Source organism: Saccopteryx leptura, chromosome 6 (genome assembly GCF_036850995.1).
Source record: "Saccopteryx leptura isolate mSacLep1 chromosome 6, mSacLep1_pri_phased_curated, whole genome shotgun sequence".
In the NCBI taxonomy this organism is placed as follows: domain Eukaryota; kingdom Metazoa; phylum Chordata; class Mammalia; order Chiroptera; family Emballonuridae; genus Saccopteryx; species Saccopteryx leptura.
Genome location: NC_089508.1, coordinates 187,530,912 through 187,555,773, shown reverse-complemented (window position 1 = coordinate 187,555,773; position 24,862 = coordinate 187,530,912). Strand labels below are relative to the sequence as shown.

At 54.5% G+C, this 24,862-nt stretch overlaps 1 protein-coding gene across 2 annotated transcripts in view; it reads right to left on the bottom strand.

Moving 5' to 3' along the window:
• The window catches only part of KCNIP1 (potassium voltage-gated channel interacting protein 1), a 292,783-nt gene extending 279,339 nt beyond the window's left edge, over positions 1 to 13,444 (bottom strand). For both annotated transcript variants that reach the window (XM_066343212.1, XM_066343215.1), the window contains exon 1: positions 13,066 to 13,444. In XM_066343212.1, coding sequence (XP_066199309.1) covers positions 13,066 to 13,153 — 88 coding nt within the window. In that variant the 5' untranslated portion in view covers positions 13,154 to 13,444. The remainder of the gene's footprint in view (positions 1 to 13,065) is intronic.
• Between the last annotated feature and the right edge of the window lie 11,418 nt (positions 13,445 to 24,862).

The window sequence follows — 24,862 nt, the reverse complement described above, 5'->3', positions numbered from 1 at the left end:
CTCCTAATCTCAAAACACCCGCACCTTCATTCTGCAGCTCACCGGCAGGTCAGGCCGCTGCACAAGTCTATCCAGTGTCCCGTGGGTTAGTCTTGCGTCTGGGGAGCTTGAAGTGCGTGAAATGTTTGCAAAGGTACTGTCTGAACGAGGTGCAGCTGGCCTGTGCCGCCCCAGCCACTGTCCTTTCACGCAGAGGGACAAGAGAAAGCACACAACCAGGTCGCAAGGACGTGGAAACAGTCACCCCAGTCCAGCCTAGCAGTTCTCAAAGCAGGGCTTTGCTAAGTCATAACCCGCTTTGTAACAAGACTACGATGCCACGTGCCTTTCCACCTCACCTGCCCTTCCTAGCACCCGCAGCAGGTCGTAGACCCTGTGTGACACGGGGCATCCCGACAGACTGACTGCAGAGGCAGAGGTGAGAATCCGGGCCTTCAAGAGATGCGTAAACATGGAAAAACAATGCCACTTTTCTCAATACATTTTTAAAAAATATATATAATCATTTCTCACAAAAATATGTTATTGTGTTAACACATAGGGAGGTCGTTATTTTAGAACAAATGCATGCACATTAAGCACCCTTACTTTTCGTCTCTAAAAGAACAGATACTAATGGCTGTAACCCACATAAACCAAATCTTGTTGGAGTTCTTAATATACTATTTTAAGATCGTAAAAGGATTCTGAGAAGAGAAAGTTTCAGAACTGCTGGCCCAATGTATCCAGAGACGGGGTCTCTCTGCCTCTCCCGCACATGCCCTTGGGCACCCAAAGACTTACCCTGGGTTTCGTCAGATTCCCACGGGGTGCCAGGAGGGCTTTAGTTTCCCAGTGCCCCCTGGGTCCTGGTTCTTCCTTCCACAGATGGATTAGGGCAGTGGTCGGCAAACTCATTAGTCAACAGAGCCAACTATCAACAGTATATCGATTAAAATTTCTTTTGAGAGCCAAATTTTTTAAACTTAAACTATATAGGTAGGTACATTGTTATTAACTTAATTAGGGTACCCCTAAGCTGGCTAAAGAGCTGCACTCAAGGGGCCAAAGAGCTGCATGTGGCTCACGAGCTGCGGTTTGCCGACCCCTAGAATGATGCATGCATTATCTTCCTGCCCTGCCCACAGGAGCTTTCCTGAATCTTCCTCATGTCAACTCAAAAGCAGAACTCGTCCTCCTGGATTGCCACAACCCTCCCTCCCACTTGTATAAAGTAAACGTCACCAGCCAGCTCCCTGAGAAGCTTCAGGGGACAGGGGACAGGGGATGGGGATGGGGTGGTGATGTGTACAGGTGCAAAGCCAACAACTCCCAACTGAACGTAGGACAAAGTGGATGATTCATCGCAAGGCTTGCAGAATCAAGGGTGACTTGCAGTGGTTCTCAATCTTTTTACACTTGGGGACTGGTGATAATAGGAGAATTACTTCGGGGCCGCTAAGGCAGAAATCACTCCAAGCATAAACAAATTCAACTAAGATCATTGGTCTATAATCTTCAAACAACACCAGGGTAGTTCACTCTTGCAGACCGGCACGAAATTTCTGGCAGACCCATAGTTAAAAACACTGGTCTGAAATCCCCCCATAAGTCTCCACCATCTCACACCAGGCTCCCTCATTCTTTTTTTTTTTTTTTTTTTACAGACACAGTTCAAGAGTCAGAGAGTGGGATAGATAGGGACAGACAGACAGGAACAGAGAGAGATGAGAATTATCAATCATCAGTTTTTCATTGCGACACCTTAGTTGTTCATTGACTCATATGTGCCTTGACCGCAGGCCTTCAGCAGACTGAGTAACCCCTTGCTCGAGCCAGCGACCTTGGGTCCAAGCTGGTGAGCTTTTTGCTCAAACCAGTTGAGCCCGCGCTCAAGCTGGAGACCTCGGGGTCTCGAACTTGGGTCCTTCTGCATCCCAGTCCGACGCTCTATCCACTGCGCCACCGCCTGGTTAGGCTGCTCCCTCATTCTTGATAGACATAAAATAAAGAAAAACAACTGGGCTTGCTAAGCACAGGCAGCCTCAGGGCATGCCTTCTCTCCCCGTGCACATCCAATGGCACGGATATGCTGAGCCCCCTTCCCCCCCTCCCCCCCCCCGTAGATTCTGGAGCCTCTGCTGTTCGACTCCCCTTCAACTCCTCACATTTGAATACACACACATGCTCTCCTGGGTCAGTAGTTCTTTAAAGATCACCTTCCCCACTTTCTGATCTGGCCGCGTGAACCTTCTCTTCCACATTCCCCTGTGGTGACAATCTATCAACAACATCTCTTTAGAGGAATGACTCACCGTCCCGGGAGGTCGATACTTCCATGTTGGGGTATGTTTAGCGAATCGCTCCCGGGACGCGCCCCTGTCATCTCTAACAGTACCCAGAGCTCAGGTTCGTTCAGCACCTGTGGGCTGGAGTCTGGGCTCAGCTTCTGCACAGGCAGCACAACATCCCTTCCGGTGACTACGACCAGCTCCACTGTAGAGAGGAGGCAAGAGGCCCCCCGGGGGGGAGGGATTACACCTGCCGCGGGTCAGAAGTGAGTCAAGGCCCTGGCCGGTTGGCTCAGCGGTAGAGCATTGGCCTGGCGTGCAGAGGACCCGGGTTTGATTCCCGGCCAGGGCACACAGGAGAAGCGCCCATTTGCTTCTCCACCCCTCCGCCGCGCTTTCCTCTCTGTCTCTCCCTTCCCCTCCCGCAGCCAAGGCTCCATTGGAGCAAAGATGGCCCGGGCGCTGGGGATGGCTCTGTGGCCTCTGCCCCAGGCGCTAGAGTGGCTCTGGTCGCAACATGGCGACGCCCAGGATGGGCAGAGCATCACCCCCTGGTGGGCAGAGCGTCGCCCCCTGGTGGGCGTGCCGGGTGGATCCCGGTCGGGCGCATGCGGGAGTCTGTCTGACTGTCTCTCCCTGTTTCCAGCTTCAGAAAAATGAAAAAAAAATAATAATAAAAAATAAAAAAGAAGTGAGTCAAGAGCGGAGTTTCAGCCTCTAACCACTGTGCTTCCTGCCCCTGGGCTCTGCCCCGTATCAAACAGGGGAAACGCCGAGCAGGGCAAGGTTGGAGCTGAGCTCTCGCCTGTCAGTGACCTTGGCAGCTTCTTGCATCTCTCGGCGTCTCGGTTTCCTCAGTCAGAAAGAGAGCGGGACACCCTTTGCTTTATATAGGCAGGCTCCACGGGAGACGATTTGCTACAACGGGAAGCGGGAAACACGCAGCACAGCATCTGCTACGTAGAAGGTGCTCCACAAATGCCCGTTCTTTCCGAGCAAACGGGTCTCCTTCCTTCCTCTGGCCACACAGATTCTTCTCTGTTTGCACTCAGAGGACGACCTACCGCCCCCCACCCCCTTCCTTAGCAGCTCCCCACGTCTCCTTCCTGTGAGCATCGTGGACAATCGTGCCACACCCCCTCCCAGCCCGTTCCTAGCTGGACTCCCTCTTAAAAGTTCCTGCCACAGACAAGACTGCAAGGCTGTGCCTTGAACTTTCTCGACTCTTCTTGCGTAAACTTAGCTCCTGAGGAAAAGCAGTACCTGCCACCGGTTGAAGGGTCACCCAAGGGTCAAAGGCCCAGTCTCCTTGAGCATGCCCTTCCTAGGGGCCCACCATCACGGATAACAACAGGTCTGGTCGGACTAATCCTCCCAGTGTGAGGCAGGCAGGTCCCTCGGCCCAGAAACCGGGCTTAATTGGAAATTAAATTGCGTTTCAACACTGACTGCAGGATGCCCGTATCCACAGCAATTTATCAAGACGATGCCTCGTCTCCAGGAAGCCGGTGGGAATAGAGCGGCAGCGTCAGCAAAAATCATGAGCTTGCATCTGATGAGAACTTTGCTTAAAGCGCAACGTGAACCCTTCAAGTTTCTCATTGGGGTTTTGTGCGCTAATCGGTTGCCTTCTCTGTGCCAGGAGCTGGGGGCACAGGGACCGGTGGGACCCAGCCCTGTGCTTGAGCCGCTGCTGGGCCCATGGCAGGAAGAGAATACATAAGTAAAGGATCCCCGAGTCAACGGCGCTTTACTTAGTGGTGTAGGGCTGAGTAGCTACGGAGGGGGGCGGGGTAGAGAGGATTATAAATAACATCAGGGCTAAGAATTGGATTTTTCTGTTTAACGCTGTATCGACAGATCACAGTGGTCATAGGTGTGCCAGACGCCTTTGCCAAACCTTTCACGCACATTCACGCCACCCCCCAGACAGCGGCAGGGAACAAATACACCACAATTTTCATTATCCTCATTTTATTGTGGGAAAAAAAAAAAATGAGACCTACAAGATCAGTAACTGCCCAAATAATAAGTCGTAAAACTAGTAGTATTTGAACTAAGGTCATTTCTAAAAATACTGGAGCTGTGTATTCAGCGACTATCTTTATGGTCCGATTAAATAAACACACTCACTGTAGTCCATGTAGACAAGACAGGTGAGCATCAAGAAGAATTTTAAAAACTAACCCTGAGCCTCAACTAAAACCCTTGCTAATATATTTCGGTTTAATTTCTTCTCTGGTTGGCTTTCTCCTGGGCACATACTTACGCCCAGGTTGGAACCTCGCTGTACAAACACTTTTGTTTCCTTCCGCATAGTATTATTCCGTCAGCGGCGGCTCTGCGTGTTATGAAGCGGTCTTCGGAATCATTTCTCCAGGGTCTGATGCTATTCCATCAGAGAGAGGAACCCAAGGCTATTTCACCCACTGCGTTTCGACCGACGTCTAAAGATCGTCTCCTGTTTCTCACTGCTGTAATGTTAATTCATGATGAACGTGCCCTGAATAAAAGTCTTTGTGTACATTCTGGTGATCTGTGCCGAGTAGATTTCCACGGGAGTGTACTGCTTTCTGAGGACTACCATAACAAATCCCACGGAGTGGGCAGCTTCAGCGACAGATATTTATTTCCTTGTTTGATTCTAGGGGCTGGAAGTCCAGGACCAAGATGCTGGCAGAGCTGGTTTCTGGTCCGGCCTCTCTCTGCTTGGAGATGGCCTCTCTTTTCTTGCTGTATCCTCACGTGGCCTTTTCTCTGTGTGTGTGTGCTCTCCTGGTGTCCCTTCCTCTTCTCATAAGGACACCAGCCCCACGGGATCAGCGCTTCATCCTTATGACCTCACTTTACCTTAATTTCTTACTTTTAAGAGTTTAATCTCCCAATGCAGCCACATCAGGGAGTAGGGATCCATCATATGAGTTTGGGGGCGTAGGTAACACGGTTCAGTCCGTAGCAGGGGGTGATGGTACTGAGGGATGTGACTGAAAGAGCGTTCATTTCTTGGCTTTCTGACTTTGGGCTAGTTACTCAACCTCTCCCAGGCTCAGGACAGGACTAACAGGTGGGTAACTCACAGGGCTAGGGCCGGGTTGCATGCAGGGTACCTGGCAAAGCCCCCAGCTAATCAGTCACTACCCGTGAGTGGTGGCCATTATTATTTCTCACACGGTGCCCATTCATTTCGGAACAGCAGGCTATTGTTTCTGGAACGCAGAGGCACGGGCAGGGTTAATCAGCCTGAGGAGGACGGGAGCATTCTGCAGTCCAATATGCCTCGTAGCTTAGGAACGTCCCAGGCTCCGAGTGACAGCAGGTTCCCAGCTGACGTCTGCAGATAGCAAGCCGCAAGCCCGGGCTGGGCTCTGCCTGCCAAGCGCCAATCGTTTGAGAAATGCCATCCCAACTGGCCCAGGGTTAATCAAAAGATTAGAGACAGAAAATTGAGGCAGGCTCACCCCAGCCTCTCAGACACAGCCTCGCAGACACGTCTCCCTCCCCGACTACCGCCCAGTTCTCGCAAGAAGGGAAAATTGGCCAAACGGGAATTTCAGCGGGGACGCTCGCTGGCTGGGCGGTGTGCCCATGCCTCCGCTCCTTGCGGTCTGGGTGTCGGGCCAGGTCTCCTGGATGTTTCTTTATTTCCCTGGAAAGGGTCACCTGTGGATGATGACTTGGGGTGCAGACTGGGGGAGGGGGGGGGCTCAGATCTCAGAGGAATTCTCCAGAATTGTGCTGCTTCGGTCAGAAGGAAGGCTTTAAAAACCTGGATTTCTGAAAGTAGCCTGTCGCCTCTTAGCCAACATAGTAAGCAATCCACGTTGTCTTCGCCGCTCGCTATCCACAAATCTGAGTTTGAGAAGAGGAGGGGAACGCCAGAACCTGGAGCCCGAGAACCTGGCGTCCAGTTCTGGTTCTGTCCCGGGCCGGCTGTGTGACTCGGAGCCAGGCCCTGCCCTCTCTGAAGCTCAGGTCTTCCCCTCTGTCCGTGGGGTCACCTAAAGCTCCCTGTCTCCCACGGGGAGAGTGCTTGCAGCAATGAGCAGGCGCCGTGGGTCCTGTCTCAATTCCCGTTATTGAACTTTATACTTCCAAAGCGGAAAGGGAACTCTGATCAGGCCTCAGAGAGGGACTCCGGTCACATGACCGGATGTCACTGGGCGAGGAAAGCTTGCGCCATCACGTCTTCGGCACCTGTCAGGTGCCTGAGCACCAAACACAAGCCCCGCGCAACGGATGCTTCTGCAGAGCTCACGCTCCCACGGGGTTAGGGAGATGGCCAAGAAATAAATGATCCACTATATAGAAAGGGTAATTCCAGCTGTCGACAAAGTCTCGCTCTCAGAACTTGTCGCTGAGAGTGGCTGGGGGAGGTGACTTTGGAAGAACAGGACTTCTAGAGAAGGGCTGGGGGGAGACTTGACCCAGAGCCCATCTCTCTGAGCGCTGTTTCCTTCCTTCCTCCTGGTGACGAGTCCGAGGGTTAGCCATGTGAGAAGATGGCAAGGGTGGGCATTTATTATACTTGATTTTACGGAGGTGGGGGGATGGGGGTGCAGATGTTATGTGCTGGGTGCTGTATCACAGGCACCGTCTCTCTCAGTCTCCTGGTGGCCCCGGGCAATGGGAATTACCGGTTTCATCCTCCAGCAGAGGACACAGACACAGGCGGCAAAAAGCTTGTCCAAGGCTATCCTGCCAGCAAGTGGCAGGATTTGAACCCAGGGCTGGCGTGCTTTCTTTCCCTGCGTCTCGCTGCCTTCCACGGCTACTTCACACCACCACCTCCACGCCCAGGAACCAACAGCTCGCAGGGACGTGGGACCTGGTGAGTGAGGTGACCCAGGGAAGACTCTGGGGCCTGGAAGATGCTGGGACCCTCAGAGTTCCGAGGGTCACCTTGGCATGGCCGGGGACCTCCGGGCCTCTGAAGGCTGATAAAGACCTGACTGGACCCACCCCGCCTTGCGTCTTGAGTATTGCAGCCCACGGTGCCCTCCCACCTGCCAGAGGGCCCATTTCCAGCTACTTTCAATTTGGAACAAACTAGCTGCTCCCCCTGGTCACGGAGTTAATAGGTGGTCTGTGCAGCACTGCCAGGTAAGCAGCCCCGAACAAATTATTCCTGCCTGGTATCGGGGTTATCTGGAAGAGAGGCCCGGGGCCCCCAGAGAAGACAGCCTTGACAGGTGGGGCGGGCCTCATATTCTTCTGTCCCCTCTGCCATGGGGCTACGGGAACCCTAGAGAGCACTGGGCCAGCGAAATAGACGAGGGAGTGATGGGCGCGCCACAGAGGGGCGAGGATGAGAGACCCATGGCCTGGAAGCAGGCCTCTCAGCACTGGGAGAGCCAAGCCAAGCACACTCCCCACCTGGCGGCTCTGGCTTTGAATGGAGAGGCAGGCCCGGACCCAGCCCTCAGTGATCCGGGTTTCTGCCTATAACAGGGCAGGAGCTCGTGGAGGTGTGCCTTGGCAACCAGGCAGTGGGGCGGTCCTAACACCACGCCAGTGCCCCCCTGCACCGCCAGGACAGTGAGCTGGCAGGCGTGCTGGAGACTCTCACTCCCTCCTACAAAGAGTAGCACAAACTTCTCATGGGACAGGGGGCATCCTCCTTGGACAGAGGGTACCATGACACCTCACAGGTCCCCAAGGTCCCCAGCATCAGGGTCAGAGATTTCCCAGAACAGTGTGTTAATTCCAGACTTACTGCCCCCCAAACCTTGTGTATTTCCCCACTGACGAGACTACTTCTCACACCTGCCCCATGAGACGGGTGAGCGGCGGGAGCAGGTCCCACAGGGACGCAGAACGCACTCAGCATCCATCCGGCAGGTGGCCCGGCCCTGGCGCACCTGTCTGAGCTGGAAGAGCGTGCCTGGGGCTGTCTTGCTGACCTAGGCCAGTGGCGTGTCCCCTTCCCCCATAAAGCTTGTTCCTGTAACCCAGGCCACGCCACATTGTGGAATTTGTCCCAGCTCCTTTCAAGACCGGTGGCTGCCCCGAAGTGACTCAGCTGGTGCAACGGCTCTTGACAAACCTGCCTACAACATGAATGGGAAGCCAGGGCAGCCTCTGCTGGGGACAGCCGGGGAGCAGTGACCGCAGGGCCGTCTTCCCCAGCCTCACGGAGCAAAGAGGCATGCAGCTGATCTCGGCCGCAGCAGGACGTCGGGTTCTAACTCCAGCTCCGCCAGCTGGGCCACCTGGCTTAACTAACGGTCAGTTTCCTTATCTGTCAGTGTGGTGATGATGGCAATACCTACCAGGGTCCGAACTGGGACGAGATGAGAGAGGGCCCAATGTCCTCCCCCTCAGCTCCCTTCAAGGGCCAGGTCACCCTGATAGCTGCCAGCCCGTTCCTTGTATTATCCTCACTAAAGTAAAAGACGCCGGACAGAGCTGGGCCTCAAGCCCAGCAGGCCAAAGGCAGGGCCCACCCCCACGTTCAAAGTCCGCTCCCCGAGGATCTGAAGAGCAGTTGGGAAGGAGGCAGGAGGAACAGCGTGTCTCTGATGGGTCTGAAGCTGAGGTCCCGCCTCACAAGGAGAGAAACAACGTGGGCGGGAGGGGGCTGTCGGGCACCAGGACATTGTCCCGGAGACAAACTGTATCAGGTCAGCCCCACCCTGCCGCCACATGGGTGGCCCGGACACGGCTGGTGCTCTCCTCCCTCCTGCTTGCATTGGCTTGGCCGGCTCTGCCTGGGGTGACCAACCGTTTCCCAAAGTACAGGAGGAAATGGGCTTAAACCTCCCCTCCCTGCCCAGAGCGGAGGCGGCACGCCAGCAGCCCTGAGGTCTCCGTGAGGGGACAGAGAGCTGGTGGCACAGGCAGAGGCGGGTTCCCCGGGCCCGCAGTTTAACGGGACATCTAAGTCAGGAGCTGGGCTTCGGCTCAGCTAGAGAGCCGGGGAGGGCCTGGCTCTGGGAGTCGTGCTCCTAACTCCGAATAAGGTCATCAGGTGTGGAGAATGGCTCAGCTGTCATCTCAGCACTGCGTGGGGCCTTGGGAAAGCCAGTGCAGGAGAAGGGAAGCAGGGAATGTTCTAGAAACTAGAGGAGCCTGAGTCTGTGCCCAGCACCGAAGAAACCAGGGGTGAGCGAGGAATCCAGGCCTGAGGTGCTCACAGCTCTGTGAGGATCAGCTATTAATTGCAACAGCACCAAACAACGTCCCCTGGGCACCAGCTATGCCGAGAGCCATCCGCACACTCTCACGCTAACGCTACAAGGAGGGCATCATGATTCCATCTGATAGTTTAGGTAACTCAGGCCAGAGAGGAGAGGGACCCAGCCCGAGGCCTCCGGCCAGTGTGCCGAGGACCCAGGGCGCCCCAGTCTGGCACCGACTTCCCTTTCCACTGCATTACTGGTTCACAAACACGTTTTTTTTTTTTTTCTTTATGCAAGAGAAACTTTCTTTAAATGTGAAGAAATCCAGTATGTAAAGCAAATCAAAGTAGAGCTGAAAGGGTCAGAGTGGGGGTGCCAGAGCTCCACCCCCAGTTTGGGACCATTTCAATGCCCTTCCTGAGGCCGGAAGAACACCGAGTGAACCGTCTGGCTGGAGGCTCGCCCTCTGGCCGCACGTGGACAGAGTTCAGAGCGAGTTTACTGAGCAGCCTGGGACGGCGGCCTGCACCGTGCGTCCCGGAGAGCTCCGATTTCAGCCTCAGCTCAGGGCCCCGGCTGGCGACTGTGCCAGGCAGTGCTGCTCCTTTCATTTAACACGACCGGAGATGTACCCACTCTGGGCTGGGCACCAGACAGGAGCTCTGGCCGCAGTGGCGTGGAAAGCGCACACGGGCCCCCGCCCTCAGAGAGCTTCAGTCCCGTGGGGGAAGACAGCCTCTGGCAAACACGTGCTGAAGGGAACACGGACCCCGCGTTGTCATCAGGGCTAGGAAGGGAAAGCTCAAGGTCAAGGGGAGGTGTGAGCAGAAGAACCTGATCCGTGTGCCTCCATCAAGGGCACCGAGGAGAATTCTGGGCCACCGAGCAGCTTAGACCAACAGGAAAGGGGATTGCCGGAACCAAGGGGAGGCAGCCAAGGCCCAGAGACAGGCAGGGACGGGGAGGGGTGGTCGTGGGCTCTCCCCCTCCCCAGGTAGTCCCAATGCAGGTAAGGAACAATAAGTCATCCCCAGGACCCGCAAGAGGTACCTGGTCCTATAGAATCTTTACATTCTGCAATCCTGCGAGGGACAAAGAAAATCCTTCTAAGGGTTGGATTATTGCAAATGTGGGACCCAGTGCAGTAAATAATGAATAAGTGAAAACACAATTAAAACCAGAAGTCATTAGGCAAATGTAGTGCGTCCACGCAGAGTCTAATCTACATCCACCCAGGGCTGGTCTCTACGTCAGAAAGATTCTTTTCTGCTCCTCCTCTCCAGGACTGGCCCTGCTCCCACAGTCATTTATTTAACAAATATTTAGCGAACACCTGGATTGGGCAGAACACCAGCTTCCCAGCACATGCCGGGCGCAGAGCCAGGGCTGTGCGCACACTGGTGCTCTCTGCGGGGTGGGGAGGCACGGTCCGGTCCCGGCGCCTGCTGTGGGCCACCTCCCCGAGCCTTGGCTGTACAGCACACTCAGGACTGAACAGGTCAGAGAAAGGCCAGGTCCCCGGTGCAGGGTCCTGAGCAGCACTTTCGGGGCCATGTGGATCTTAGTCTCTGGGATTCGGTGGGGGGGGGGGGCGCTCTGACCTGCTGACCGGGTTTCTCCGCAGAGGCCACCGCTCCTTCCACCTGCCCAGCCCTGCCCACTCGCCAGCTCATCTGGGCAGAGATGTCCCTGTCAGAGGAGCCTGATGTCTGCCCCCCCCCACCAGGTTTCTCTCCCCTGGGCCCTCTGGCCCCTGTACCTCCTCCCTTCAGGGTTATATCTGGGTGGTATTTGTGTCCTCACCCAGATATATGCACATTTCTTGACGGAGGGCTGTGTCTTATTCGCCCACATGTCCAGTGTCTAGTGATGAGTGTACATCAGAGGGGGCAATAAATAAATAGTGGGTGCACGACCGTAGGCAAACATGCAGAAGACAGCAGCATCGTCATGCTCACAGATTCAGAGACTGTCCGCTCAGTCTCTCTTCCTTTCTCTCTCATACACGTGCAAACGCAACGCACGCACACGCACACTCCTGTGCATACACTGTCTCTGACTCACTTGCTCATACTCACCCCTCCTGCTGCAGAATGTCCTTCTGTGAACCCTCTCCCCCTCTGGAGCTGCCTGGGGTATACGAGCCCACCCACGGTCAGCTAAATCAAGGAGCTTCTGCCCCTGGCCCTGCAGAGGAGGTGGCCTGGGACACCCTCTCCAGACCGAGGCCCATTTCAGTTCCTGCCCACTCCCTCACATCTGGTCACTGCAGCACACTCCGTAAAGGGACCCCCCGTCTCAGCCGTCTGAATCCTCGCAACCGTGCTGGGAGGCAGACAGGCAGAAGGTCATGGGCACACTGCACACATGAGGCTCAGTCCATCCCGCTTGGGGTCCCCAGTAATTCTACCAGGCAGCTGACCCTCAGCCTGCGGCATTCAGTCCCCCTGGGCTTCCTGGAGGAGGAGTGCTTGATTTCAGAAGCGTAGTGGGGACAGAACAGGAGCGGCAAAAGGGCCTGAGAAAGGAGATGAGCAAAATCTTGCCATCGTCCCCTCCCACATCCGCCTTTCAATTTGCAACACGCCAGACGTGCTGGGCAGCTGGGTGCCCGAGCCATGTCATTAGAGCTGGCCGCATACAGCCTTTCTCTCTGCACATCTTCATGGTTTAAAATCCCGGTCAAGGTTTGTGGGCCTCCCTCCTTCCCTGCCTCCCCCTGCCTGCTGCTTCCAATGCGTCTCCCCCAAAGCCTGGCCTCCTGAACCAGGGTGTGAATACTTAAAAGACATTTCTTCTTTCCAGCCAGCAAAGCTTTATCACGCTGCTGCTGCGGCCCCTTTAAATATCATATCCAGAAAGTTTGCCAGAGTCTCTCCGGGTGCCTCCCCCTCGCTGGTCCGAGGGTAAGATGGGGCCCCGCAGGCCTGAGAAGTCAGCCTCCCCTCTGCACTGGAGGCTGAGTTGCAGACACCTAGTCTCAGCTTTCGTCCATAACCACCCTTTCTGGGCTGCCGGGGAGTTAAACCTACAAAGTGCCTGCCACCCCAGTTCTCAGAGAAGTGGAGGAGACAGGCATCAACACAGGCAGGAGACGCAGAGGGACAGGGAAGCAGACTGGTGACCACGGCCCCGGAAACCCGGAACCCCGGAACCCGGCGAGAGAAAGCTCTCTGAACCGCAGCCCCAGAGCTGACGGATCCACACCCACCAGTGCCCAGAGGCGATGAGGGCCCCGTGGCCGCCTCCTGCTGGCCCCTCCAGCGTCTCTGTTCTGCAGAGTTACTCACAGCCCACCGCATCGAATCTCTCTTTTATCAACAAGACACAACACTCCGTGGATAACTTCTTGAAACTCCAGTCACGCTAAGCGGCTTCCACTGTGCTCTGGGAAGGGTTCTCTCCCCCTTAGCCCGCCTGGAACCAATCAGGCACACACCACCAAATCCATTTCCAAAGTCCCGGGCAATTAGAGCCGGCTGAGCTCCCTGGCGCCGTGCCCGCCTGCTCAGAGCCAGGACCCAGGCTGTCAGCAACCCCGAATCCCAGCCACTGATTTCTCCCAGCCTCCTCTGAGACCCGAGCACACCAGAATAACCATGCTTGCCGCACCAAAGTACCCTGACCAGCCAGATCACATCAAGACACAACACAAGGTTCAATACCAGGCTTCCTACCTTTGCTGAGGGTCCCGGTGATGAGTTTGAAGATGGTCTGGGCAAATTTCACGAACCCAAGCTTGCACCTTTTGGAGCAGCCGCTCATGGTGGCAGAAGGAAGGCTGGCTGCGCTGTCAATGCCCAGGAGGGGAGGCCCCCACTGTGTGTGCCCCTGGCACCCGGAGCCTGCCTCAGGGGACCCTGCAAGATGGATGCACCCCAGGAGCTCCGGGAAGAGCACAGCTGCTTCTGCAGTGAGTCCGACTTCTGCATCCAGAGAGCCTGCAGGGCACGATGTCTGCTGCCTTCCTCTGCCCTCCCCTCCAATCAAGTCCTGCCCACAGGAGGACCTCGGGATGCCAGGGCCGGGCCGGCGCTGCCAGGGCCCTGGGCGCTCCGAGGGAACTGGAGAGGAGAGTGAAGCCGAGCGGAGCTGGGAGGGAGGAGCTGGAGCTCTCCCGGGCTGTGCTGACTGTCTTTCTTACGTGGCAGTGGTAAATGTAGCAATTAATACTCCAGTCAGAAGGGAGGGGACGGCAACGCAAAACACTCTGTTCCGCTCCGCAGCTTCCCGGCGGCCCCTTCCTTCCTGGTGAGCCTAATAGATCAATTTTCCGTGCCTTGATCAGGATCTGGGGGAACTCCCCACAGAGCAGGAAGCTGCTGCTCCAAACCCAGTGGAAAGTTCGCAGGCGGCCTGAGCGGCCTGGGTCGTACCACGGAGAAGGAGAAGTCAGACTGGGCGGGCAGCACGGCGGCGGGGGCTTCTCCCACCTGTGACGCCGCCCACACCAGGTGCCGCCACTTAGAGTCAGCTGCTCCGCGTCAGCCTCCGCCACCGCCGAGCAGGCCAGAGCCTGCGCCCTCTCGGCGGGATGGGAGGGGAGTGTGAACCGGCCCTGTCTCCATGAAGAAAGTAGTCCTCAGAAATGCCATGAAGGAGTGTCCACGATTCACACAATTTGAGCACAGCACCATCCTCTTCGAAGTAAAACGGCAAGGCCCTATGCTGATGAGGAGCCCCACTCTGGCCCAATAGAAAGTCTGGCTGCCAATCAGTACCATGGGCTGTGAGCATTGCGAGGGACCTCCAGGGACATCTCACCCCACCCTCTACACAGGGCATTACTTTCCTTGGTGTTTCAGAAGGTCCTCATGGGCCACCACCATCGGCACCATGGGCCAGTGCAGATACGAAACACCATGGGAACAGCAGATATGAAACCCACCTTCAGCTGAACTAAGCCATCCACTGCAAAGGTCTTCCTCTTCCTCCCCATCTGCTTGTCTCCCTGTTTTCTGCTTCTCTGGAATGTTTGAGAGGAATAGATTGCTTAAGGCAGTGGTAGTCAACCTGGTCCCTACCGCCCACTAGTGGGCGTTCCAGCTTTCATGGTGGGCGGCAGCGGAGCAACCAAAGTATAAATAAAAAGATAGATTTAACTATAGTAAGTTGTTTTATAAAGATTTATTCTGCCAAACTTAGCGAAAATCCGACATAAAGTACTTGGTAAGTAATTATATTTATATGCTTTAACTTGCTGTAACTCTGCTTTATAAATTTTATAAAGTAAAGTGACTTCCCTACTTTATAAATCACCATTACTGTGGAACTGGTGGGCGGTTAGAAAATGTTACTACTAACAGAGATACAGAAGTGGGCGGTAGGTATAAAAAGGTTGACTACCTCGGGCTTAAGGGAACAGAGACCGCCAATGGATAAAGTGCCAGAGAAGCTGGAACTCACACTCCCGCCTGGTTTCATCCTCAGCTTCGGTGACTTAGGAGGAAGTGAGTCTCGAAATAAACCTCACTTGTCGGTGGTCACCAACAGGTTTCGGCTTCGGGAACAGTCGCCGGAGACGGCCCACTGGCACGGAGCCTTTCTCCAGGCCTCAAGGTGGCCCGCGCTCCCAACTTGTCATCGTCTGAGTCACAGATGGAAAGGAGCCAGGGTACAGAATACCCGTTGCGCTTTATGCCTGAGGTCTGGAAACGGCCACGTTATTCACTCATTGCCCGAGAGTCCGGAAGGTCCCCGTTAAAATGCACATGGTCTCTGGGAATGTGGATGGCACTCCGTCTTGTACCCTGGTGGTGGTTCGTGCCAACTCAATGCTAACAGGAACCCCCAGGTGGCCGCCAGGAGCCCTTCTTGGAAGGTATTTTCTTTCTCAGGGTTGACAGTCTTGCTCAGCTATTCACATGCCCGATATCTACCAAGCTCCCAGCATGTCGGAAAGAGCTGAGCGGCCAGGCTGCAGGAAGCACTGAGGGCCCAGGATGTAGAAAACGCCGAGTCAGGCCAGCTAGACAGACATGGACGATGCCCTCTTGGACCTTACCGTGGAGTGGATTTATCATCCGACACTAAGCCCTTGTTGAGAATCCGTTTACCCAATGAACTTTGTTCACTTCACAGCATCTTAGCTGGTGAGCAGGTAGGCATTCGGGCACAGAAGGAAAGAACTAGATTGTGGAAGACTAGCTGGCAGGCCAGGACCAGGCACAGGACAGCACTGTCCTGACAGACAGAGGTCGATGAGGGAGAGATTTGCAGGAGAAGGATGTGGTACCCACCGGCTGGTTCACCGAACAGGGAACTGTCCTCTGAACAGGAGAAGTCATTTTGTAGGACATGGAACTGTCAGCAAGGCTCAGCCATATCTCTCTTTCATCTCATGTGAGAGAGAGAGAGAGAGACTGAAATCCGAGAAGCCAGGAGAAACCATGGCGGTGACTTTAGTGACATTAGCTGACCCTGAACTTGGTCTTCCGCCTGGAAATCTGGTCGGGAATCCTGCCGGAGGAGCGGCTCCCAGAATGCATCAGCAGCACCTGTCTGGGGGGTGACGGAAGATGTCTAGGAGGGGGTTCTGCCCTTGGACTCCAGCTCAGGAATCTGACCTCCTGGGGGAAAGAAACGGCGGCGCCTGTTGTCTGAAGGATTCGGCCAACCCTCCGGTTAAGAGGTGTCTAATCACTCACGTGTTCAGGCTGCCCCTAGAAAACATATAACACATGCACACCATCACCTCGGCCTCTGCCCTGGGCGCTGGGTAGAGAGTGGTGGAGAAAGCCACGTCCCTGGGCTTATGGCGTTCACATTCACGTGGTGGAAGGACAGGTAAGTCGACGACTGTGTCTGTACGCAGGATTGTGCTTTGAAGAAAAAGAAAGCCAAGTGGACGGAGGGTGACAGGAGCTCCTATTTCACAAGGTCATCGGGGAAGACTTCTCTCTATAAAAATGCCATTTAAGCAGGGACCCCACACCAGCCACACAGCTCTCTGGCGTGATAACCGATAGGGCCGACGGAACAGCAAGTGCAAAGGCCAAACAAAGACAGACCGGGGATTCTCAGGTCTACAGTTTAGCAGCTGTTGAGCAAGCAGGTGAGCCTTAGTTTTTTCTTCTGGAAAATGGGGATAATAATCCTTGCCGAAGAGGACTTGGGGAAGTATAAATGAAACCAATGTGCTTAATATAGGGTCTGATGGAGTGAGTCACTTTGTCAGCAGCAAAGGTCATGACCACTGCCCCCGCTGCTGCCACTCTTGCCGCTGTCCCCTAAAATGGTGCTACGAAGCTGTAGGGGCCGTGTATATAAAGCTCCATGATCACTGGAAATCCCAGCACCGAGCTCCAGTTTTTAATCTTCCTCAGCAGCAACTCAAACATTAAGCATTTCAGATTCTTCTCTGATCTCAGCAAGGCCTCAAGCATTTGAGCTCAGTCTTAGGTATCACAACTCAGGCCCAGAGAGGGTCAGCAGCATCCAAAGTGTCACACAGTAAAAACCCCCAGACATGTGGGCAAAGGTTTCGTGCGGCAAGAACATTCTCAGCAAAGGCAGGCGAGTCGTGCCAGAGTTAAATTCAGAACAGGAAGATGCAGGAGAGAATTGCTCTCTGCCCAAGGAACATGTGACGGCAAATAAAGAACAAGAGAGGCCACGTGCTCACGGAGTATTCAGGTGGCACCAGGGAAATTAGACCATTAGCAGGTTTGTAATTAGCCTCCCTGTCACAGATGTGCAGCAGCCAAAGAGACTTGGGAAGGCGGAGTTATCTCCCCACCTGGAACCATCTATAGGAACCTTCGCATGCCAGCTCCAGGGGGAAGGAGAGGCAGATGGGGGCTCCAGATGGTGCCTGGGCCCGGGGAGAGTGCACCGAGCTCTCTGAGGACAAGGCTGAGGCAGGACAAGCACGCTGTCCTTGAGAAGGTTAAGAGGCATCTTTACAGCGATAACGGAGACAGCAGAACCCACCGACTGCCTTCTATGGTCTAAGCACTTCCCACATTTCAAATCCTTGCTGTAACCCTACAGAGGCAGGTACTGTTAGGCTACCCACTCCACAGACGGGGAAACAAGCCCAGAAAGGGAAGGTAACTTGTCAATGGCCACACAGCTAAGGCTGAATATGAGTCCAAGACCATTTGACGTTGGACTCTGAAAGCACGGGGACTTATTTTCGTATCTCACCGGGGTCGGAACTGAAACCACTGGCAGCGATGCTGATTCTGAGATTTCGGAAAACACACGTCAGAAACTGAAAGGGCCAGGGGTGGGGTAAGGAGCTGTGGCGGTGGTGGGGCCCTGGCAGGAGCAGGAAGCTGCCTGGAACAGGGCCCCCGCCCCCAGCCAGCAGCCTCCCTCTCTCCTATGGGCAGAGCCTGCCTTGGGGCTGCTGGCAAAGCAGAAATGTGGCTCACAGGGTCCCAGCCCAGTGTCGCCCAGCAGGGCAGAGAAGGGCACCTTCTAAGCTCAGGGCCGGGAGCCTAATCACCAACCCCGTCTAGGTGTCTTCCCTTCTGAAATTCTAGAATCCCACTATGGGCCAGGCACTGGGGATAGGCCAGTAAGTAAGACAAAACCCCTCTCCGTGTGGAAGTGGCATTGTAGAGGTGCAGTCGAGGAGGGCTTATAAAAGGAACCACCAGGATTTGTTGCTCTGTTACCAGACGCAGTGCTGGGTGCTGCAGGTGGATTGCCCCAGTCTTGTAACCAACTCATGGGGTTGGTATTATTATTTATTGTACCCATTTTACAGATGCAGAAGTAGAGGCTCAGATTTACCCCAAAGGAGGAAGTCGAACCAAAGGGATTGGTGACCTATCTGAGCAAAGTCTGGGGAATGGAAGGGAGTCAAAAGCCACCAGCAGTTCTAGAAACAGAACAGGAGAGGTGTAAAGAGGGTCCAGTTCTGGGGAGGGAGATGGTTACAGATTTCCTACATCCTGGGGGAAAGAAACATCCAGCCGGTCGGTCGGTGGATGGAAATGAAAGTCAGAAACTCAGGAGAGAGGGGAGGAGCTACGATTCTCATAAATAAATGATTTTTGTAGCTGCCCGGGAAGAAAATAAATGTGGCGTCCCAGCAGGCCAAAAATATTAGCATTTAAATACAGGCTTACACAGGTGGGTAAAAAGGCAATTTCCTAGGAATTAAATCAGATTTTTATCTTTCCTCTAAGTCTCGGAAAAATTCGTTCTGCTCCCGTGTGGTCCTCAGGGAGGATTCGCCATGCTCTGGTAGCATGCCGGCTCCAAATTCTTTCGTAGGGGGGCTCCCTGCCTGCTCCCCACTATTACTGGCAAATGATGCCTTTTAAAAGCCAAGAGAAATCCCCCAGCACTGTTGGCGGGAGGTCTTCAGGCTCATCGGTGTCCAGGGCAGGGCACTTGATGTCGGGTGTGGATGTCCTCTGCACTCAACTGTGTCAGCGGGTCCACAGTCTTGGCTGGGGCTGGAAGAACCAGTTGTTTTGCTACAGAACTGGAACTGGTGGGTGGGGGAGGGCAGTGTGCGGCTGCAGGTGCTTCCAGGGGGAAATAATGTCAAGAGACCAAGTGGGTCCTGAAGCCACCTCTTCTGCCCTGGTGCCCCCAAATGCTTCCACATCACTACCCACAGACATGTCCCGCCCAATGCTACCTTCTCCTGTCCACGCTGTACACTGTGCTCAGTACTGGACCAAGTCCTGGAGCACTGTGGGGGCCCCTTTGTGCTGTGATCAGGGGACAAGACAAACCGGTTTACACTGGACACCAAAGGTGCTGACTGCACAACAGGAAGTCCTATAAGACTAACTTACGTCTCATGGCTGTTTCCCCTTCTTCCTCCCAGAGTCACTGAGAGCAGGACACCGCCCCACAGAGGGCAGAGGTGAGGGCTGAAGTCGCAGTTCCTAGATTCAATTGACCCTGGATGCTTCTCCCCCACCCCCCTTCCCCTCTCCCTTGCCCGTCAGAATACATCAGTCCTGTGTCCTGCGTCCTTGGGGCCCTGCTCTTTGTAAAGCAAAGGCCTCTCTTTGGCTTCTCCCATTTTCTCTAGCTCCACAAACCACATCATCTGCCTCCCCGGACACCCCGGTCACAACACTGGGAGTCATTCATGACTCCTTCCTCAACCTCTTCCCCTCTGTATCAGTGTCCTGTGGCTGCCGTAACAAATGACCTCCAATGAGGTGGCTTGAAGGGACAAAAATCCAGTCCCTCACAGTTCTGGAGGCCAGAAGTCTGTCAAGGTGTTGACAGGGTTGGTTTCCCCTGGAGGCTCTGGGGAGAACCCTCACCGTGCCTCTCTCTCTCCCAGCTGCCCGTGGTGGCCTGCACTCCCCGGCTGGTAGACACAGCATTCCGGTCTCTGCTTTAATCATCACGTGGTCTTCTTGCTGAGCCTGTGTCTCTGTTTTCTCTTCTTAGAAGGACGGCAGTCACTGGAATAGGGTGTACCCTGATCCGGAATGGCCTCAGCTTAATTTTATCTAATGACTTCTGCAAAGAACCTATTTCCCAATAAGGTCTCATGGGCTGAGGTTCTTGGTGGACGTGAATTTGGGAGGGGACTCTATTCATCCAAGTTTCCCCTCTTCCCGAGTGATCACCAGCTCCCGTCACTTCTACTTCCTTGAATCGCCCAGACTGGCCCCTTTCTCACAGTAAATCTGCCTTGTCAGCCTCATTTACATGCCTCCAAGGACCTCCCACTGACCTCAAAATAACGGCCAAGTTTCTAGGGGGCGCTTTGGAGGCCCTTTGTGATCCCACCCCGGTTTGTGTCTCCCCGTTCACTGGGCACAGAGGGGAAGGAGACCCGTTCACTGGGCACAGAAGGAGGGAGACCCAGGTTGTGGAGCCCAGAGACTTGAACCACTCCTTAGGTGTGTGCCCGTCAACCAGTCATTCCAAGTCCCCAGGGCTCGATTTCCTTATCTTTAAGATGAGAATTAGGCCTCCTAACTATCACAGTCAACACTGGCACTAAGCACGCAGGTGACTGACTGTCCCGGCTTCCCAGGACAGAGGGGATTCCGGGAGCACTGTCAGTGGTAATATCCGAGCAGTGCTGGGTCACCCTGTGGGGACAGCACCGAGCCCTGCACCGTGCAGCCGCCTGTCCGACGGCGACGACACCGAGGGTGGAGAGCCTGCGTGTTTAACCTACATTCCATACTGCCTCTTTCTGGGTCACCTGCGCTTTATATTTTACAACATATACTCTCACAAATGACCCCAAATCCTTTGTGGCACCAGGCGGGTGTCAGAAATAGAAAAGGAGTAATTAGCCAGGGGTGCCCAGTCCCTTTTGCTTCTGGGGCTCCTTCTCCCTTTCCCACCAGTCAGGTTCCTGTCCCACAAGATGTGGTCAGAGGGGGGCTGACCCTGATGTTCGCAGCCAGGCCAGCCTGACCTGTCCCCTCTACCTTTAAGACCACCCACCAAGAAAGAAGGGAGAATGGTCACATGACCAAGGCCAAACCACAAGCAGCTCTGGGTCTAAGTCAGACCAATCGTTCTAGAAATCCATCCGGAGACAGTGATGGAGGGAACTCGGAGAGGAAGCATTTACCGGTTAAGTAAGAGTCCCTTTAAATATTTATCCTCATACTGGTAATTACATCAGTGCCCGGAGGGGCCGGTGGAGTCTGGCTGCCGATGGTCAGGCAGGAGACAGAGGGGTGTGTGCGTTGGGCCCGTCGTGGGGTGGTGTAGGGGCTGTTTCCCATCCTCTGCAGTAACCCTCACTGCACAGCTAAGAAAACTGCCCCTTGTCACTGTGCCCAGCGCCTCAGATGGTGAAACCACCTCAACTCTTAGAGGAAATCCAAGCCCAGTGCTCACTCTGCTTGTTCTAGGAAGAGCGAGAGGCAACAGGCATGTCAGAGGGGACCTTGTGGCTTTTGGGGTAGGTTGTGTCATTTTTCTCCATCTGGCCGATAAACTTGCTTATGCCAGCGAAGGCACACACGCCCCCTCCCCGTGCCCACTCCCTAGGTGATCTCTCTGCTTCTGATGATGATACCTTTTACTTGTTCATCACCCTAACGTTCCTATGAGTGAAGCAGTGGCAGACAGTCCCATCGCCTGCCTATGCCTCAGTTTCCTTGTCTGTGATATGGGTGCAAAAGGCCTTCCATGTGAGACATAAATATACATGAGCACTTGATTTCTAAATTGCAAATGGCACACAAACATGAGGCGGTCTACTGGTTAAGAGGCAGTGCCATGTGACGGCTAAAGGGCCATTTCCTACACCTCCCGGCGATGTGACTTTGGACAAAGTAACCCTCCTAAGCCTCAGTTTCCCTATCAATAAAATGAGGGTAATGATAGCGGCTGCAGCATATGATGATTATATTCAGTGAAAAACGCATGTGCAGACCTGGCCCATACTAAGTGTTCAGACAATGGCAGCTATTATTATTAGCAGTGGCTGTTGTTGTTACTGTTGTAATGTTGACCACACAGCCCACTATACAGAGGATGCCTGGCCCCTCCAGGGCGTTCTGATCCCAGATGAAATTATCTAGAGTTTGGAATTACTGAGTCTAACCTCCTTACCCACAAGCTCCATGCATCTCTCATCTCTGGGCGAGAGAATGAGAGCTGGGTGTTCTTAGGCTTTGGAGATTCCAGAACAGTGGGACAAACTGGACACGATGGGCCCAGAGAAGTTTCTTTGGTCCTCTTGCTCCTGTGGCTTCAGCTTAGATTGGAAAGGATATGTGACCTACACCCCCCACCACCACCACCACAAGTGTCAGTGAACAATGTCATCACAGGACAGTGTTCATTAAGACCCTGCCAAGTGGCCCTGGCCGGTTGGCTCAGCGGTAGAGCGTCGGCCTGGCGTGCGGGGGACCTGGGTTCGATTCCCGGCCAGGGCACATAGGAGAAGCGCCCATTTGCTTCTCTACCCCCCACCTTCCTCTCTGTCTCTCTCTTCCCCACCCGCAGCCAAGGCTCCATTGGAGCAAAAGATGGCCCGGGCGCTGGGGATGGCTCCTTGGCCTCTGCCCCAGGCGCTAGAGTGGCTCTGGTCGCGGCAGAGCGACGCCCCAGAGGGGCAGAGCATCGCCCCCTGGTGGGCAGAGCGTCGCCCCTGGTGGGTGTGCCGGGTGGATCCCGGTGGGGCGCATGCAGGAGTCTGTCTGACTGTCTCTCCCCGTTTCCAGCTTCAGAAAAATACCAAATAAATAAATAAATAAATAAAAAGACCCTGCCAAGGACATGGGAAAACGCTTGCGTCTGATTCCCTGACTTCCAGCTGAGGGCTAAGGCGCCTCGGAAATCACGCCGTGGAGAAGCGGCAGAGGTCCTGGACCGCCTTTCCGCTGCCTTCCACACGGCCCGCCACAGCAGGGCCCCTTCAGCCCTCATTCTCTCCTCTCTCTTCCCATAGGAATGGGGAGTCCAGAGGGAAATACAAACCTAGTGGGGAGAAGGAGGTTCTTATCCCAACAGTGGACACCTAAATCCCTCTTAGGGAAGGGATTGTCGTAGTTGACGCGTGAGCCCTGAATGTCACCTTGATAGCAGTGGTCGACAGAAGACACGGAAAGAAACATCTAAACTTTTCTGTTGTAGGAATGAGCAAGAATGTGGCATCAGAGACTGCTGCGGAGGTCTCAGGAAGGAGACGGAGGCTGGCCTCAAGGTGTCGGAAAGAGCCTAAGGACTCAGGAGGATGCATGGCTCACATTCACTTCGGTAGTCTGTGAGCTAGGGGCCCAGACCCACCCAACCCCGTGACCTCCTCCTCGAAGAGGAGGAAGTCCCGCAGAGGCTGCTCTGTGCCTAGGATGCAGGCGCTTTCTGCACGCCTCCACCGCCTCACTGAGGAAGCCCGAGTTCCCACTCCCCACCTGCATCCCGCCCGGCCAGGTGCAGCCTCCCCTCTACCCCAGAGAGAATATAGGTCAGGGGGTCTGGCCCAGGGAGCCCTCCCTCCTAGTGATGGGGAATGGCTCTACAGACTTCAGACAATGTTTTCAGAAATCAAAGGCAGCAAAGGCTACATCTGACTGTAAAATTTGCTCTGTTTCTACTCATAGTTTGGGAGACCCTGCGACTCCCTCCCCCAACCTGCTCCCCCATCAGAGCCGCTCCTCAGCAAGTTCCACCAAGCATAGAGTCCCAGGAACCAAGACAGAGGAACGGGAGATGGGAGAGGCCCGGCTGCGTCCTTGACACTGACGATGAGCCCCATCACCTATCAAGGAGGCAATACCAGTGGTGGTCAGAGCCGTGCACTCAGGAGGGCAGAAGATGTTGTTTCCAGATCTCCCCCAACTAGACAGGATGGCCAGGAGATCAGGAACCGTGTCTGTCTTGTGGACCACAACATCCCCAATGCCTAGAATAGAGCCTGGCACACGGAGATCAGTCAATATTTCATCAAGAGTCCAGTGGCTCCAACCTTCCTGCTTCTTTAACCTTGCACCGGGCACTTCATCTCCTGAGTCCTCAGTTCCCTCCTCTGGAAAAGAAGACAAAAGCATACTTACTTACCAGACAGGGTGGTGGTGAGGAGTAAACGAGAAAGCAGCTACGGCGCTCAGCCCTGTGACCAGTAGATAGGAAGCCTTTAACAGCAGCAGCTAATCAGCAGTTCATAGGAGCCGGGCACTCTGTGAGGTACTCTGTACGCATGCGCACACAAGTGAGTGCGCATGCTCGCAGTGCGCACGGTGTGTGTACCTGTGCCCGCAGGTAGGTGCTCGCACATGCATTTGTGTGTGTGTGTGTGTGTGCACGTGTGTATATGCGTGTGCTTACACATTGTCTTAGGTTATCTTCCCAGGAGGACAGCACCATTATGATCTTATTTTTACAGTTGAGGACACTTGAGGCACCAGAGGTGCTGAACTGCGTCCAAAGCTGTGTTGCTGGTAAGCAGAAGCAGAACCAGATTTTTACGGCCAGACAGCCTAACTCTACTGCTTTGCTCTGAAAGCTCAGAAACTGCTTGCTCAGATTCCCTCTGCAAACAACAATGTACTGTCTTAGGTCGTATATGCAGAGGACGAGGCAAGCGTCCAGGAATCCTTTTCTGCATCTGACACTCACTTCCAAAGCCTGTGCCCACTGGCACCAGCGAGGTGACGAACCGAGTTGCCCAAGGATGCAATGATCAATCCCAGAGCGTGGGACCGGGGCCAGCCCTGCATAGCGCTGCCATGAGGAAACAGGAAGGGCTCCCGGAGTTCACAGTCCAGCCCAGGGGCTCCCAGCCTTCCGGCCCTCGGAGACTTCCAGGCCCCTAGACTGCTGGTGCCAGCGCCCATCCCCAGCAGCAGATGCTGATTCTGTAGGTGTGGAGTGAGGTTTTGGCACCTGAACCTTTGACAGGCACCCTGGGTAATTCTGTGCAAGTGTCCTTTCTACTTTTGGAAATGTGTGGAAACCAAAGAAAAAAAAAGATCTTCCAAATAGTTACGTTCCCTAGGGTTATCTGTTAACCGGGAAGGAAGGAGAGAGCAGGCTGTTTTGGCTTTTCAAGAAAGAGGGAAATACCAAAGA